Source organism: Hibiscus syriacus, unplaced genomic scaffold (assembly GCF_006381635.1).
Source record: "Hibiscus syriacus cultivar Baekdansim isolate YM2019G1 unplaced genomic scaffold, ASM638163v2 tig00110206_pilon, whole genome shotgun sequence".
Lineage (NCBI taxonomy): Eukaryota > Viridiplantae > Streptophyta > Magnoliopsida > Malvales > Malvaceae > Hibiscus > Hibiscus syriacus.
This window is the reverse complement of record NW_024062627.1, coordinates 3,084,894-3,102,761: the sequence shown is the minus strand read 5'-3', so window position 1 is coordinate 3,102,761 and position 17,868 is coordinate 3,084,894. Positions and strand designations below refer to the sequence as shown.

The 17,868-nt window shown below is 34.0% G+C and overlaps 1 protein-coding gene and 1 pseudogene across 1 annotated transcript; both read right to left on the bottom strand.

Annotated features, from left to right (window-relative positions):
• Window positions 1-413: 413 nt before the first annotated feature.
• LOC120113428 lies at window positions 414-1,840 on the bottom strand (annotated as a pseudogene).
• An 11,111-nt stretch (window positions 1,841-12,951) lies between these two features.
• On the bottom strand, window positions 12,952-17,635 carry LOC120113427 (protein NRT1/ PTR FAMILY 6.3-like). The gene is made up of 5 exons (XM_039134605.1): window positions 17,453-17,635; window positions 17,186-17,363; window positions 17,045-17,084; window positions 15,964-16,529; window positions 12,952-13,941 (listed from the first exon to the last, which is right to left on the bottom strand). The coding sequence occupies exons 1-5, from the start codon at window positions 17,562-17,564 to the stop codon at window positions 13,083-13,085; spliced, it is 1,755 nt and encodes a 584-aa protein (XP_038990536.1). The 5' UTR covers window positions 17,565-17,635; the 3' UTR covers window positions 12,952-13,082.
• Window positions 17,636-17,868: the final 233 nt, after the last annotated feature.

Genomic DNA, 17,868 nt, shown 5'->3' with positions numbered 1-17,868 from the left:
TCTGTAAAATATGAACTTTAACACTTGTTCTTGGTTTTATTGTAATTTCATCTCGTATTTTTCAGTAGGATTGTGAATTATATGTTCGAAAAATTGGAACTGCTGTGGTTTTATTAGCAACATAAGCATTTTTTGGTTCTTTCCCTCAAAAAATGATTACACCTGCACCATTGCGTATGTTCCAAATTTGTCACATTTTCATCAAGCATTTCAACTCTGTATTATCATAATGAACACAACGTAATCGAACTCCTTTATGCACAAATGCAACAATGTTTCGAGTTCTTTCATCAATAATAGAACAAAGTTTTTCACAAATTATTTTTCAACCTAGAATTTGGACCATCAACAACTTTATATCGATAATAGATAAAGAAAAGAACAGATTCTCTTCCTCAGCAGCTTTGCAATGTAAAATATAAGAAAAATAGAAGTGGTAACTAGTACATACATGATATAGATATTGAATTAGGGTCAGTGTTTTAACATGTTTTTAAGCTTCTCTCTAATAGTTTGTAGAGTTCCATCTATTGTAGTGTCAAATGCATCCTTTTTGGTTCTCAATCCCAGTGAACTACCATGCCTTCTATACGTGACTCTAGGGATCAACTCCACAACAGATTCTCTCATCTTCCTCACCTCACTCCTTGGAATCGCCATTAACACATCCAAAATCTTCAACCTTTTAAAAACCACTTCCTCCTTGGGTATAAACACCGAGAACTCGGGACACTTGTCCTCCGGTAAATACCATCGGTACTGCATTTTCGCAGACAATTCTTCGAAGAAAACAGGTATACAACCCGCGGTGATTGCATCAAAAGTTGATCTCCTAGTTGGAGTATCCCCTGGAGGCTGCAAACAAAAGGTTGCTTGTAACATAGGCTTCGTGTATCTTATGGGATCATGCTCACATATCCCATTGGAGCAATCCACTATATCACATATTTTCGAGTAAATTCGATAACTTTCACTAAAGTTGGTGGTGTTCCTACTCATGCTACTGTTGGCATTGTCTCACTCTTTCCTTATACTCCTCCTTATATTCAGGGTGGCGCCGATTCCTCCGCTGCCAGCGAAAAGAATCAAAGAAGTCCTCCTGAACCTCTTCACGCGTTGAACCCAAGCCTCGAAGCAAGCCAAATTAGGAGGATGAAACGATGTGGGATAAGGCACAGCATGCTCCTGCCAAGGCCAAGCTCTTCCCTCGGGAAGCAAGACCGTGACATTGTAAAACTCGGGCAATTCGAGGAATGAAGTGCACCATATAGGAGGATCATTATCTAACGGCTGAGAGAAATCCCAAGCAGGCCTAGACATAACCAAGAAATGATCATGACCCATACGCTTTTTCCATATCTCGGGCGCATCTGACTGCAAAAACTCGAACAAATCCATTCCATGTTGGAAGCTAGAATTCACATCAGGGCCATACAAATACCTCAGCGAATCGACGGCGGCGTAGTAAGGGAGAAAGACGGTGTTTGCGACATTGGGGTTATTTGTGAGACAAGGGTATTCAAGCATTCTTCTGTGGAAGATTAGTTCAAGCAACAAAGGGTCAGTACGGTACCAGCTACGAGATTTGGAATGGGTTTTTTGGCCTAAACCATGGTTTGCTAAGTAAGGACAAAAGTCATCGAACAGTGGGTATTTGGAACAATTTCTAAGTAGATCAAGATTGAAGCTTGATGGGAGGGGCCTGATGTAGATCCAACGGTTGTTACAATCTTCTGTTGTTGTTGGGTTTGTGATTTGTTGGGAATAAGCTAAATTGATGAGGAATAGAAGAATGAAATGGGTCAAATAGGCCATGTAAAAACACACAAGATGGAAAAAGATTGAAAGGCTAACAACACATTTTGAGACTTTTGGTTCGATTGTGGAGAAAAAATGCCTCAATTTTGAGGGGGGGGGGGAATGTAGAATTAAAAGGGTTGTTTTTTGTTTTTGTTTTTTTGAAGTGTAGAATTAAAAGGGTTACTAAGTAGAAGAAAGGGACTTTTTATCTTAATATTATAATTCTTTTCAGTTCTGTAACTTTTTCGGGGAAATAAAATTTACATATGTGTGTTTTAACAGGGTTTGAAGAGTTTCTTTATTTGACACACCATTGTCGGTGGAAAGGACAATTGCCTGCATGTGCTACTCACTCTCCCCAAGCAATGCGCTGCTATTTTCCAGTTTTCACTGGGTTCTGTTTTACTTTTTCGGTGGATTTTATCTACCCTCCTTGTAATTTAACATTATCTCAGAAGATATCATTTTTAAAATGTTAAATTATGTGATATATTGTAAAAAATAGGAAAACTAGTTTAGATATCAATGAAACAACATATTAATTATTTTTTATTATTAAATTTTTAATTTTATCAATTATAATATTTAATTTTATCAATTATAATATTTAATTTTGATCTTACATTTTAATTATATCGTCTCACTCTTAAATCACTAACAATACTATGATATGAGTATTCACTAATGATTGTTAAAGTAGTATACCACACTAAACAACGTGGTTTTGACGGTACACAGCGTGCTAAGAGGAAGTTTCTTCTCTAGCTTTATTTGAGATGTAGTTAAGTTTTAGTCCAAGGCAGAGATAAATATTTAGATAGTAGATTTTATCTAAATTAGTTTCTAGTTCGTAAAACTAATTGAGAGGCAGCTCCCATTTTTATTGACTATACAGTTAGGGTTGTAAATGAGACGAGATAGATCGTCAGCTAATTGAGATCGACTCGGTCAAGGCTCGATAAATACTCGGATCGAATGGACTCGAGCTCGACTTGAATTCTTAACGAGCCAAAACGAGCTACTTAATACTCGACTCGAAAAGCTCGTGAGCAGCTCGAAAATATAATATATTAAGATTTTATTTTTTAAAAAATATATTATTAATAATATTAACATTTATATGTTGATTTTTTTTTAAAAAAATACAGTAAGAATTTCATGTATTTATGGTTTAGGTTCGATTTTGAGTTTCATGATTTAATCTAGTTAAGTTTAAGATTTTTTTTTTAATTTCAAGCCTTTTCAAGCTGCTCACGAGTTTCAGTTCAGGATTTCGAGTTCGAATCGAGCTTAAAAATTTTAAGCTTGCGAGTTTTCGAGTCGATTCGAGTCGAGCTTTATTTCAGAGTTTTCGAGTCGAGTCGAGCTCAGCAATACTCGAACTTAACAAGGCTCGTTTACACCCCTATACACAGTGATCATTAACGTTGCATATGTAACTTATCTAAGTCATCAGTCGAAGGAGTAGTTGGGAGCCCTTTTTATCATTATAGGTTTGACATCACTTTTCAAAATAATGCTCCTCGTATGTACCGGAAAGATCCATCCCTTTTAAAATTACTGTGAAATGATTTAAGAAGTTAACTCTTGTGATCATTAGTTGAGCACTACTTAAAATTATATGGGTAACGTACCAATTTTTACACACTACCTTAGTTGTTGTGGTGACGAAAATCTATGATAACAATATTTATCATTATTTTGCCCGTATAGAGGCATGTTTTGTAAAAGTAATGCCCAAAACGGCTCTACTTGCCCGTATCCCAACACTTGTAGGAAAAAAATTCAAGTAAGCAGAGAATGTCACATCGTTCCCGTTATTTGACAAGGGATCTCCAGCCAACATGTAAACTTTATCGCTCCTTTTCACAGGCACCAATAAAAATTAAGTACGACGGGGGACATTTTAGGAAGGAAGTGAGGGATGATATTGACAATTTTATCTTTATGGGTGTTTGATTGATTAATTTTTTATAGGAGGTATTATAATCTCATTGTATCAATTATTGATGTAAACAAATAGCTCACAGTATCTATTGACGGTCCACCTCTTCTAATTTGGCAGAGAGCACAGTCAATGATGAAGTGATCGTTAGTCGATTAAGAGGCAAAGAAGAGACAAGTGAAAAAGAAAGTTTCAATAAAGGGGTTTTTAATCTCTCTCTCGATCTTGGTCAAAAGACTTTTATAATAACTAGTGTTACTTTCATACGAAAAGTTATTATGGTTACCTATAAATTAGCAGATTAAGTGAATATAGTCTAGCTCGGGTGGAAGGTATGCTCTCTTTCACCTAGAGTGTGGGATGGTAGGTGTGATTGGCTGACTCCCCTCATACCAGAGTTAATGAAAGAAAAGAAAACAATGTGGGGGTAAAACTTGTAAATGTCGTGGTAAAACAAGAGAGCTTGCTTAGAACATTTTTAGGTTTGTTAAGCATGGACTTGATACAATCATACACACACAATCACACAAAGGATCTTGCCCTAGGGGACAATCATTGATTTCTTAAACTAGTCTAGCATGATAAAGCCAAATATTATGAGGGCTGAAATTTTATCCCATATAATTATTCTGCTTATGAACTTGCCATGGTATTTTTATTTTGCTTAATATTATCCATTTCCTGAGGACATACAATAGCTTAAGTTTAGAAGTGTGATAACTCCGTAAAAATCTTATATTTGGGACCTTTTCACTTAAGTTATTGACTGTCTAAAAATCCATGTAGGATCATATAGATGCACTTAGGAGCATATAGTTGCATGTGGTGGAAAAATATTTTGTTGCGGCATTTTATTTTGTAAACAATGATGTGTTATGGGGAATGTGTTTTGTTTGATGACGTGTAGGATTTGGGAGCAAGGATAAGCAAAAGGGAATTGACATGACATGATGAGACTGCTGAGCAGAATGCAAATGCCAAATCTGATGGCATTTTGGAAGAGGGAAAGATGAAAGATGATATTTTTAAAAGATATATATCCTTGTCTTCAATTGCCTTCAGTTGCCAGACACCTAGGAGGGAACATCTACCACCTTGGTCGACATATCCTATCTACACATATGCCCAGCTGTCAGCCTCCCAAGATGGACCATTGCCAGCTGCCCAGAGGGACCATTGCCACTTCTGCATCACCCCTCATGTGTAGGGAACCAACCTAGGGTATCTTAGGAATTTTGACACAAAACCCTAGATTTATTCCCCACTATAAATAGGAGATGAAGTCACAATATTAAGGGACTTGAATTTTGAGAAAAGAGGCTGGAAGAAAAATGTTCCTCCTTTTTTCCGTCAATCGCTTTTGTCGTGGCATTCCTCCATTAACAAGATAGAGGGAGTGGTGAGCTAGGCGTCCGAGATGAGCTAGCGAGCTAGGCGTCTGAGAGGAGCTAGCGAGCTAGGCATCCGAGAGGAGATAGTGAGCTGAGGCAGTTCGTGGTGGTCGAGGGAAGCTTCGGCAGTGTACGTCGAAAGCTTTTCCTCCTTCCCTTTACTCTTTGCTTTCATTTATATCATTTAGGTTGTAAGGAATGAATTAACTTCTTGTTTTGTGCTTGAAACATTCAAACCCACCATGGACTAATCTTATATGGTAGGAGTTCATTTTGGATATTTAAGTTTTACTTTAATGAATGGTTGTTTTTGTATGTTGTTATCTGTTTTATTTATGAAGTTTAATGCCTTAAGGTTGTAGGAGCTATGAGAGTAGTCATTCCTTAAAAGATTACATAGTGTTCGAGAGAATGACTAAGTAACACATCCTTAGTGTTCGAGAGAAACTAGGGAGGAACCACATAAGGAAGGGGTTATATGTAGTAACTATGCCTAATCCAACCTTAAAGATAAGACTATGATTTCAGTCGACTAAAAGGACTAGTGCTTGATCGAGAGGTTAGATGTTAGTGTTGCCTCTAAAAGGTATTATCGTGACATATTATGTTATCTGGACAAATAGGATCCATGCAGTAGCTAACGCCAATAGTTTTACCATAGCATCTTCAACCTGTCGAGTCAATTAACTAGAGATAGCATAGGGCACTCTTAGCAAACTCTATCGGACAAATAAGGCATAGAAGTAAGACCATTCTAAGAAGTAGACTTAAATTTCCCAAGTGACTCCTATCATCCATTGTCATGGTAGCTTGTAGTGTGATGAGTCTAAAGTCTTGATAATCAAATTCAATATTTACATTTTGTTTTGCCTTTACATTTTCATTTGTTTGCACCGAACATAATATAATTTGCCACAACATATTCATTTGCTACCATATTACCATCATTCCATTTCCACAACATCCATTTTATCTTTCCATAACATTCTCATTTGTACATATCATCACTATCTATACTTAGGTAAAGTAAATTGCTTCGATTGAACTTATAAATTTCCTCCAATCCCCTTGGATACAATACTCACTCATCAATGTATTACTAGTTCGATTATGTATACCTTGCACATATTTTCGCATCCATATTTAGTAGTCACAATTCACAGACAATGGTTCCACCGAATTGCTATGACTATCTTTTAAGTTAATCTTATGTATGTACATGGTAGGGTTGATTCCCTTCAAGTATGTCATGGTCCACCGAGAGCTTTTTTTATGCTACGATAAAACATTTAACAAATTGTTCTCCTATTCGAAGGTTAGATTGGCAGAAATTATCACCGGTAAAGTCTCATTACTACCTAAATAAGCATATTTCAAATGTGATGGCAAAGTTTTGAGTTCCAATATGGGTGCATGTTATAACAGTGATTTTGAGGGACTAACTTCATTAAAATCTAAGGGTTCGAATTTCATACCTGGTCTTATGATAACTCCATAAAAAGATCATATTTGGGACCTTTTCACTTAAGTTATTGACTGTCTAAGAGCTCATTTAGGATCATATAGATGCATTTAGGACCATATTGTTGTATGTGGTAGAATTATGTTTGCCGTGGTATTTTATTTTGTAATCACTGTTGCTTTATGGGGAAGGTGTTTGTTTGGTGATGTGCAAGATTTGGGACCAAGGAAAAGAAAAAGGGAAATATCGTGACATGATGAGACTACTGAGCAGAATGCAAATGCCGATTCGGTTGGCATTTCGAGATAGAACAAAACGAAAGAAGATATTTTTAGAGCCAACTAACCCTATCTTCACATGATTTCTAACCATGAGAATACCTTCCTGGAGGGGACCACACGCTGCTGCTGCTGATTCTGCCGGGCCTCAACCTGCTGCAGCTTGATCTTATCGGGTACTCAGCCAGTCTCCCAGGCTTGACCACTGCTAGCTCTGCCCACCCTCACGTGAATAAAGTATGATTTGGGGTATCCTAGGAATTTCAACATAAATTCCTAGGTTTATTCTCCCTTATAAATAGGAGATGAAGTCACCTTGCAAAAGAGACTTTACACACACCGCCAAGAGCCTAAAAATTTGGAGAAAAAGGTCTCTCCTTTCTCCACCTATCCTATTTTCCGTGGCATTCCTCCGTTGACAAGATTGAAGGAGTGGCGAACTAGGCGTCTGAGAGGAGCTAGCTTGCTGGGACAGTTCGTGGTGGCCGAGGGAAGCTTCGGCCGTGCACGTCGAAGGCTTTTCCTCCTTCCCTTTGCTCTTTGCTTTAATTTTTATCATTTGGGTTGTAAGGAACATATTAACTTGCTTTGTGCTTGATATATTCGAACCCCACCATGAACTAGTCTTATTTGATGAGAGTTCATTTTGGATATTTAAGATTTACTTTAATGAATGGTTGTTTTTGTACGTTATTATCTATTTTGCTTATGGAGCTTAGTGCCTTAAGGTTGTAGGAGCTACGAGAGTAGCCATTCCTTAGGAGATTACTTAGTGTTCGAGAGAAAATAAGGAGGAACCACATAAGCAAGGGGTTTTAGGTATTAACTAGGCCTAATCTACCTTTTCAGTCGACTAAAAGGAGTAGTGCGTGATCGATAGGTTAAATGTTAATGTTGCCACAAAAAGGTATTACCGAGACATATCCTGTTATCTAGACCAAAAGGATCCCTGCAATAGCTAACGCCAACCGGTTTGCCAAGGCATTTTCAATCTGTCGAGTCCCTTAACTAGAGATAACATAGGGCATCCTTAGTAAACTCTGTCAGGCAGATAAGGCATAGAAGTAAGACCATTCTGAGAGGTAGACTTAAATTTCCTAAGTGACTCCTATCACTCATTCCCATAGTAGCTTGTCGTGTGAGGAAGTTAAAGTCCTAGTAATCAAATCCAGCATTTACATTTTATTTTGCCTTTACATTTTCATTTGTTTGCACTCAATAGAATTTAATTTTCCAAGACATTTACATCTACATTGCCACAACATCTTCATTTTCTACCATATAACCATCACTCCATTTCCACAACATCCATTTCATTTTGCCACAACATTCTTATATGTACATACCATCACTAACTTTACTTAGGTGGCATAATAAAGTGCTTTGATTAAAATTTTGCATTTCCTCCAATCCCTGTGGATATGATACTCACTCATCACTGTATTACTTGTTCGATTGTGTATACTTGCACATATTTCTGCAACCATATATAGTAGTCACAATCAGCGGACAAGTTTTTGGCGCCGTTGTCGGGGATTGGCAACTGGAAGTTAATTAGTTTTGTCATAGCATGTGTATTTTACTTGTTTAATTTTTTGTATATAGTTTTACTTTTTATTTTCCTTATCTTTTTTAGGTTTTTTCGGTGTATGACCAAAAGACACTCTAACGAACTGTTAGAATAGTTAATTAGTTTTTTATACAAACGCCACTAAATACATAATCAATACCGGCGTTTTTGAAAAAATGTCACTAAAGTTTTAGATCATTTGCGGCAATTATACAAAAAAGCCACTATAGAATAGTCAATAACGACGTTTTACTTTACAAAATCCGCTATATGTCATGACATTTATCGACGTTTTTGGGAACAAATACAACTATATGTGGGAACAAATACAACTATATGTCATAACATTTAGTGGTGGTTTTTTACAAATGCCACAAAAGGAAAAGATATGTAGCGGCGTTTCTTAACAACTCCGCTAAATGTCATAATATTTAGTGGCGTTTATGAAAGAAACGCCACTATAACTCATAATCTTTAACGACGTTTGTAAACGAAAACTCCGCTACCTTTTGCGGCGTTGGTTTCAGCGGAGCATTTGACGACGTTTTTTCGCCACAAATATTTTTAGCGGCGCTTAAAAACGCCTTTGTATGACTAAAAATGCCGCTAAAAATCTATTTTGCTATAGTGTATTGAGCATAATAGAGGGATTAAAACCATAATTTGATCATGTAAGATAAAAGGAAACAGTCCAATCCATGGAGTTTTGTGATGTAATTGAAAGAACCATGGGTAGACAATAACATAATATAAGTAATATGAATTGAGAGATAAACAATGTTTGATTCTATGACAAAAGAGTTTCTCACTTCTCATAGGAACGAAAGGTCATTCGTCGCAAACTGTTGCACGTTCACAAACATGTCTCCAACCTCGGTGTTTGAATTCACTTTATTCTATCCATAAACAAATCAAAACAATCTTGTTATCCCTTTAATTTCATCTAGTTACTTTCTATTCATTTTAAATTAAATATCTTGGCCAGTTTTTATACTATAAAAGTTTTAAATCCATTACTTCGTTGAACCAAGGGATGGAGTAGGAAATACTTTGTATTTAAGTCTCCAATTTACACTAATTCTGGGTTTAATCTATTAGCGGTAAGAGAGAATGATGTTCTCTTTAAAAGTTTCGGGTTTGAGCAATTACGTTTGCAGGGTGTGTGTATGTTATTAATGGCTAATAAAGATTTTAAACGTATATTACTTTATAATCACCCAAATTATTAAAAAAATCATATGTAATTTTGAATAAATTTATAATTTATTGTAATTTAAAAATGTTAAACTTTAGGTCACCTTAAAATATTACAAAGTGATCATAGTTTAAATTTCGATCTTACCACTGTTTAGTTTCATCTCTTTCCTTTAAACTTAAATTTACAAAAAGTTGTGAAATTTATTGTTTGATTTGGTGATATGGAGAAATTTACTCATCAATTTTAGTAGGAGATTTGAGCCACAAGATTGATAAGGCAATGTTTAAGTATATGATTGTGTGAGTTTGAATAAAAAGAATGCATAATTAGACCTAACATTTACTAAAATGATCATTTTGCTCCTATTCAATTTTTCGAAACATTTTGGCCGTCAAAGTTTTGTTTGTGGATAAAAAACCCTAATATTTTTTTCAAAATAATTGTTTTGTCCCTTATTCTTTTTTCTAAAGCATTTTAGTCCTCAAAGTTTCATTTTAAGTTTAAAATGCCCTTATTTTGGAGCATTAATCGTGTGTTAACTAATGGTTTTCATCCATAGAGAGAGTTTTTTGTCCCAAAGTGAAATGTTGGGGGTTAAAATGCTCCAAAAAATAGGGGCCAAAATGATCATTTTGGTAAACGTTGGGGGCTATTTTTTGCATTATGCCTAAAAAGAAATACAAATGTTAAATTGTTCACTTTTGTAGATGGGTTAATTTATTCTTCGATGTATAATACAAGGACCTGTTAGACAATTTAAGAAAATTAAATGGTAGTATACGTTGTATTTAATATTGGGAATCAAAAGTCTTCTGACTCTTCTCTTATAAATTATAATAAATTCACTAATTTCAGATAAAAGCGTTAAAAATCAAGAATTGATTAATTGTAATTGGCTTGCAAGTTGATGTTAAACTATTGCTCCATTAGAGTTCACGGATGGAATCTTAGAGTTTGAGTATCAAGTATTGTTTTACTCGTAATTGTGTGTTCCATTGTCCATTTCCCTAAAATCGCTTGAAATCATACGGTAGATGTGACATAAATTTCATTATTCTATTAATATAATGTTTTTTTAATAGTTTATACGATTATAAAATAATATATATTCATAATTTTTTTTAATTATGGATTATTTTATCACGTCATTTTTAAAATTTAAATAATTATGTCAGTATATATATATTATTATATCAATATCATAAACCATTAAATTAACACAATTAACTACCAGATCGATATTATAACGATCACGGTAATTATTGTCTATCACAAAGTAAGTTTGAATAATGAAATTCAAATATTAAATTTATATATATATAATTAAAAAGTACAAAACAACATTACTTATTTAGTGTTTTTTTTTTTTTTTGTGTGAGAAAGCACTAATGCTGAAACTACGTGACTAGAGATCTAGGCAGCCTATCTTTTCCTAATCTATCTTCTACTATTTCTGGCGGTCGTGCGAAATAACAGAGTCCTTTCTGTAGTGACCATTGTCTCCGCAGCCTCGTTGGCAGCTCTTGGTGTAAATCTAACTGATGTCTCCCATTCGTGTTTACGTATTGAATCTATGTCGGAGTATGGTGAGGGAGTTGGTCTAGAAGACAAAAGTAGTGATAACCGATTGACTTAGTTTATATTTTTTTGGTAAAATTAATGATATCTAATCTATTGATCAATAAATTTAAATAAAATATTATAGAGGTGAAGATAATTCTCTCAATATAGTTTACTTCATTCACAAACATCAAAATTTAAACATCTAATCTTGCAAATAAGATATTTAATACCTCATCATAATTGATTTAACAGTCTTTAAATTGATTTAATCATCATAATCGAGTTACCCAAATTGAATTAACAAAAACTATTCATCAAATTAATTAAATTGATATGAACAACTTTTATCCCAATTTTCCATCAATAATGAATTGAGTTTGAAAAAAAAAATTCTTCATTTTCCTCATTGTCTTTGTACTTTATTACCGACATTTGCAATTCCTGGTTTTGCGCAGTAGGTGAAAGGTCTTTTACTCCTTTTTTCCGAAGTCTGAGGTAGCAATTGGACAACTTGTGTACAATTTGTCTTTTCAACATAATGGTACCAATTGTTGCTTGGAATTTTGTTTTGCTAATTATTAGGCAAAGGTATACACAAGACCGCCCAAACCTTATCTTAAACTACTTCGCCTTATATACCCTTCAATTAATATCAATGTTTAAAGGAAACGTCAAGATGTTTGATTTGAAAAAAAATTTGTTTTTTGTTTTTTTAGAAAATTATTTTTAATTTTAATTTTTTAAAAATTAGAAACTATATTTGATTAATATAAATGAAAACTTAAATTCCAAAATAAAATATTAAAAATATATTTGACATCTATTTTTTTAAAATAGAGATGAACAAATAGTTATTAAGTAATTAATTAATATATAATTATTACAAAAATATTACATAAATTGAACATATGAGTTATACAAATATAAAACAATAAAATTGATAAGAGTTTTAATAACATAAAAATTATTTTAATTTATAGTAAAAATATAATGTTAATATGTATTGAACATAAATTAAATTTAAAATATATTTAAAAATATTATTTTAAGCAAGAGCACATAAAAGTATCATTAAAATAAAAAAATGAGCTTAGAGGTATGTAATGTCCTCAATCTTTTGGGGGGGGGGGGAATTAATCTAACCCATGAAATTTGTTTGCACTAAATGTGACTATAAATACTTACATTACAGTTCACAAAGCTTATACAATCTACAATACTAATGTAAAAATACTCAATGGATTTTGATATGGTAGATGAGCTTATTTTTCACTAAATACGAGGGCCTAATTGAGTTTTTAGAAAACTTAAGGACTTATTTAATTATTTTGAGAAATTAAGAAATTATTTAAATTTAAATATAAAATATAAAAATTATTATGATATTCAATAAATTAAATATAAAAGTACTACAAAGTTAAATTTAAAGCTAAAAAGTGGTAACAACTCGATGCGGTCGAAAATATTATAAAAGCATAATATTTTAGGTTAGACATAATTTAAAAATAATTTGGGGGTAAGTACAAAGTAGTATATGTTCAAATATAACTATCCATCATTTGACATTAAATGCTTGTTCCCCTGAAATTCCTAATACTTGAACTCGATACCTCAAAGAATAACAATAATTCATTTATCACCGGATTATCGGGTTCGTTATGATAATATGGATTAAATAATTGCGAATTGACAATTGGGTTTTGATGCCTGACAGATTATCGTTTATTTTTGCTTGAAATTCTACTTTGGTAATCCTTTGCCATTCTTTTTTGTACATGCAAAACAGAGGGGGTAGTACAAACTTATTGAAAGTTCAAAGGACTTAGCAGATAATTATACAAAGTTACAAAACACACCATCTTTAATCACTTGCAGTTAATGGAAGGTAGCTTCAGATTCTTCCAATTCAATCCCTTCATCAGCAAGCCTCTTATCCTTGTACACATACCATTTAGCAAAAACCAGATAAATCCCCAGATTTAAACAACTCAAAATCGCCAAAAGCCAATAGAAATCATAGAGTCTCCCCTGGTTCAAATTGTCCGGCAGCCATGGACGGTTGTTCCCGGTCACCTTGTGAACTATAGTAACCAACAAAGAACTAACGAAAAACCCTAATGAAAGGGTACTCAAAAACAAACCAGTACTCATCGTCTTCATCCCTTTAGGACACTCCCTCAAGAAAAAGTCAAGCTGCCCTATGTAAGTGAAGGCTTCACCGGCCCCAACGAGCAAAAACTGAGGCACTAAACAGAAGACGCTTAATGGGATTTGAGCCGTGGGATTGTTTGTAAGTTCGTTCGAGCTCGCGACCCGCAGACGTTTTATCTCGGTTAATGCTGCTGCTACCATTGCTATAACGGATAGAACTAAACCGACGGCGATCCTTTGCAAAGGGGTTAAGCCTTGGGGGTTGTTTAGGACTTTTCTCGCTATCGGAATGATGAGCAGATCATAGAATGCAACCGTCAAGAGAATGCTTCCGACGAAGAAAACAGTAAGTGACGCCGGTGGAATTTGGAAATTTTTACTTATGTGACGGTCCATAGTGGTTGCTTGTGACACTGAAAAGGTTGTCATTTGGGCATATACGGTCCAAAATATCACGGTGGTTGCCCAAATGGGTAACATTCTTAGCACCAATTTCACTTCTTCAATATCTGTTACAGTAGCCAAGTTCCATTTGTTTGCCTCATTAACAGATGGGTCCTTGATTGCAGCCCTATCCAAAAAACTGTACACAATTCGAAGCCAACAAAAACAATTAGCTAATGATATTTTTCATTATTAAAATAGCAATGATATTATTAATTTTATTGATATATGCTTGATAAATTTTGATGAAAAATACAAATAGTATCAACCCCTTAAAAATACCAACGTAAGAAAACAAAATGTTGTTATCAACTTTTTGAATGATTACCTGCCAGAATTAATCACTTTATACGTTTAGAAAAATGTTATTAATACTTTTCTCCTCCACAAGATATCATTAAATGTCACTGTTTCTTGTGATTTAAGTTGGATTTCGATTCTTGAAGACTTTAAGCATTCTCATTCGTTTTTTATTATTATGAGAAAGTGTTTAAAAAACACAGAGATCTTATTTCTATTAATAGAGTGTTAGTTTTAAGACAAGATTGGGAGACAGTCTGGCTTAATGTTTTGTCTCCTCATATCTTATTTATTCTTTATTCACTATAAGTCCATCTCCATTCCCTTTTAATTACTAATTATTCGAATCATATATAATTATATATGCAATCTAATAATATATCATTTAAAATAAAATTAAAAGAATTTATTTTAAAGAATCTTAAATGATAGTTTAGATCTACTCCCGAAGATATATAGTATAAATTCATTGGATGTTTTTGTCTTTGAAATGTACCGAGGGCATGACACATGACAAATTGAAAATTACATGTCTGGTTTAATGAAGCTTAGATTTGAATCTGAGACTGAAAAACAAATAGAGGGTTGTCTTTCGGTTCATGAATTGGACTAATGATATAAATATCTCCGTATGGAGTGGGGTTAAGATTAGAGACGACATAGTTGTTTCCATGAAAAATTTAAATATTATATATTTTAAATTTTTATTTATAATTTTTTGTCTTCATAAATTTGTCATTGTCTAAAATATTAAAAGTTTATATATTATCATAAAAATTTATGTTCGTTTTTGAATAAGCTTATCCATTATATAATATGAAGATTCAATAATTCTACACTTTGGACCCACCAAGAAAGCCTAGTTAAATTGCCAGCCACCTAACCTTTTTTTTGTCGGGTGGGGGTGGGGGGACTCTAAGACGCAAGTGTGCTTGATTAACCATAGCAGTTTTGAATTTCAATCATATTCCATTATTTTGCAATTATTATATTATTGGGGAATTAACATCAATATTTGTGGTCCCATTTCCCTTGATTCTCGGATTACCACTACTTGATACATCATGCTACTCTATCCGTTAGATTATTTGTATCCCAAATTGATTCAATATTCAGCTTTTTTTAATATAAGATAATTATAAAATAATATATATTTTTTTAGTTATAATATACACATATTTTGTAGACGATGTTAATTGAATCCATTTAATGAAAGAATAATATTTCCTCTAACTATTAAAAACACGCAACAGTCAACATATTTGATTCAATATTCAACTTGCTTGGGATGCCTTTAGATGCATGGTGGGTTAATTAATAGTAATGTTTTATGTTTTACGTTAAAGGCTATTTGTTTGTATGGAAGAAAAAAAAGCTTAATAAAACTGATTAATTGTTCCCTTATACATACGTCAACATTTGTATATTCTCTTACAAGATTCTTTTCTTTTCTTCTTTTCCTCTTGATCATTCCACAATCATACTATTTTTTTTGTGTGGAAATTTTTCGGTTTAAACACACCTCAAGTCCTTATGCTAAAGTTAAGTTTGAGATTTAACCTTTGTACTTAAGCTAATAACCGTTTAATTTAAAATTATTAATCCATTCATTGATAATATTGCTGATTTCCATAAAAATACCAACATAACAAGTTGATTAAGGTATATGTGAACAACATGCCATATCGGTATTTTTTATGGAAATTGGTAAGGTCAACAACTATCAGACTACATTTTAAAACCAAATAGGAGGATTTAATTTTTATCGTTTTCGGCATAGGGGTAAAAATAAAAATTTTATAAAGTGTAGGGACTTTTTCAGATTTAGACTAATGGAATGGTTTCAAAATAGAAGACTAACCGGAACTGCTTGCTGTGGGACAATTTTTGCTTCTTGTTCTTCTTCAACCCCTCAGCTGCATCATCAAAGAGCAAGGAGGGATCCAATGGCAACTCCAAATTCCTCTTTTTCCAGGCAGCAACAAACACTGCTGCAATTTGTGTCAATGGGCTTCCCACCAATTTCTTGAAACGGTATCTCTTGGTACCGGACAGAAAGACCACCAACCCTATCACAATGGCACAAGCACAAATGCCATACCCCCATTCACGCCCCAAATTATCCTGGATGTAAACCAGAATGGTCACCGAACAAAGTGAACCTATGTTTATGAAGAAAAAGAACCAGTTGAAGAAATTCGTCATCTGCGATCTCTCCTCAGGGTCCGAGTCATCGAATTGATCGGACCCGAACCCGGACACGCTCGACTTCAGACCACCGGTGCCAAGGGCTGTGAGGTAAAGGGCTAAGTAGAGAATAGTGAGTTGTATGCCACTTGCTGGTGAGCAGATTGTGGTGCTGTCCCTGGTGCATTTGGCTGGCCTCAGCCCTGGGATTACTGTTGAGATTGTCAAGATTGTCACACCCTGCGAGTCCATTTAAGGACTAATTTAGAATCTTAATAGTTTTGGGACTTTTGTGTAATTAATCCTTATTTTTAAGATAGAAAAAAGGTTAAACTATACATTTAGTACCTCAATTAATACTTTTCTTCCGTTTTGGTAACTAAACTTTTTTTTTTCAAAATCATATATCTGTTTAGTTTAGATTTCATTTTGATATAGCAGTGATGTTGATGTATCATTACAAGATAATATCACACCATCATTGAAAAAAATAAAATATGTCATGTCAATAGTATTGTTATTTTTTAGTGGCATAATACCAAATAAAACTTAAACTAAATGTTATGTGTGATTATAAAAAAATTAAAGTATGTATCACAATGAAACAAAAGTAATAGTTTAAATACTAAACATATAGTTTACCTTAGTAGAAAAGACAAAGGAATCAAAAGCAGCGGTTACGCAAAGTCATGGGACGTTTCCGTTTAACGTATCAGTAATGATTTTTCAATGGAAGGGAAATGAATATATCTTACTGTTGCTTGAACGGTTGCGAAGATTCCGATGGTGAGATATCTTCGAATTGGAAGGACCGGAAAGATAAATATTAGAAACTGAACTGATCAGAAATGCATGGTAAAGTATACTAAACAAAATCATAGTAAAATTGAAGAGACCTGCCGAGGAACGTGTCGGCGATGAAACCGCCGAGGAGACAGAGCATGAACGATGTGCCGAGGAAGTTGGTGACGGTGGTGGCGGAGGTAGCATTGCCTAAATGCATGGTTGCCGTCAAATACGTCACCAAGTTAACAGCGATACCTAAAGTTGTTAGCCTCTCACATGCTTCAACACCTTAGAGATATTTCCGGTTTTATGTTTAGACCAAAACAAAACAAAACAAAATACTGAAAACAAGGAGAGATGAAGATGAAAGGGCGGACCTAAAATCATAGCGGCACTGGTCCAGCCACCGGAGTTGGAGCGCTCGGCAGGCTGACCCTTGTAGTCCCAGGCATCGGGGAGGGTTTTGCCTTGACTTAAAGGGAGGCTCATTGTTTTGATATAGTAGTGAAAATGGGTTGTAGATCCAAGTAGAGAAAAGAGAGTGGTGGTGGAACAATAAGAGCTCAGGCTGCTGGGTGTATTTATAGTGAGGAGGGAGAGTGAAAGAGGCTTAATTTATTTTTTAATAGTATATCTGATTATATAGTAATATATGTTTAGATATTTTTTAAATTTATTGATATTTAATGAGTCCGAAAGGGTTTTTATTTTATTAGACACGGGCTACAAACTATTCAAATTTGTTTTAATATAGTAATTTGTTCCGTACTAAGCAAAATTACCCTTTAATTAT

Excerpts from the sequence above, each read along its gene's own strand:
- LOC120113427 (XM_039134605.1), bottom strand. The coding sequence starts at position 17,564 with ATGAGCCTCCCTTTAAGTCAAGGCAAAACCCTCCCCGATGCCTGGGAC. Across the intron at positions 16,530-17,044 it reads TCGCAACCGTTCAAGCAACA|GGTGTGACAATCTTGACAAT; the intron begins GTAAGATATATT and ends ATGGACTCGCAG. Across the intron at positions 13,942-15,963 it reads TCCCACAGCAAGCAGTTCCG|TTTTTTGGATAGGGCTGCAA; the intron begins GTTAGTCTTCTA and ends AATTGTGTACAG.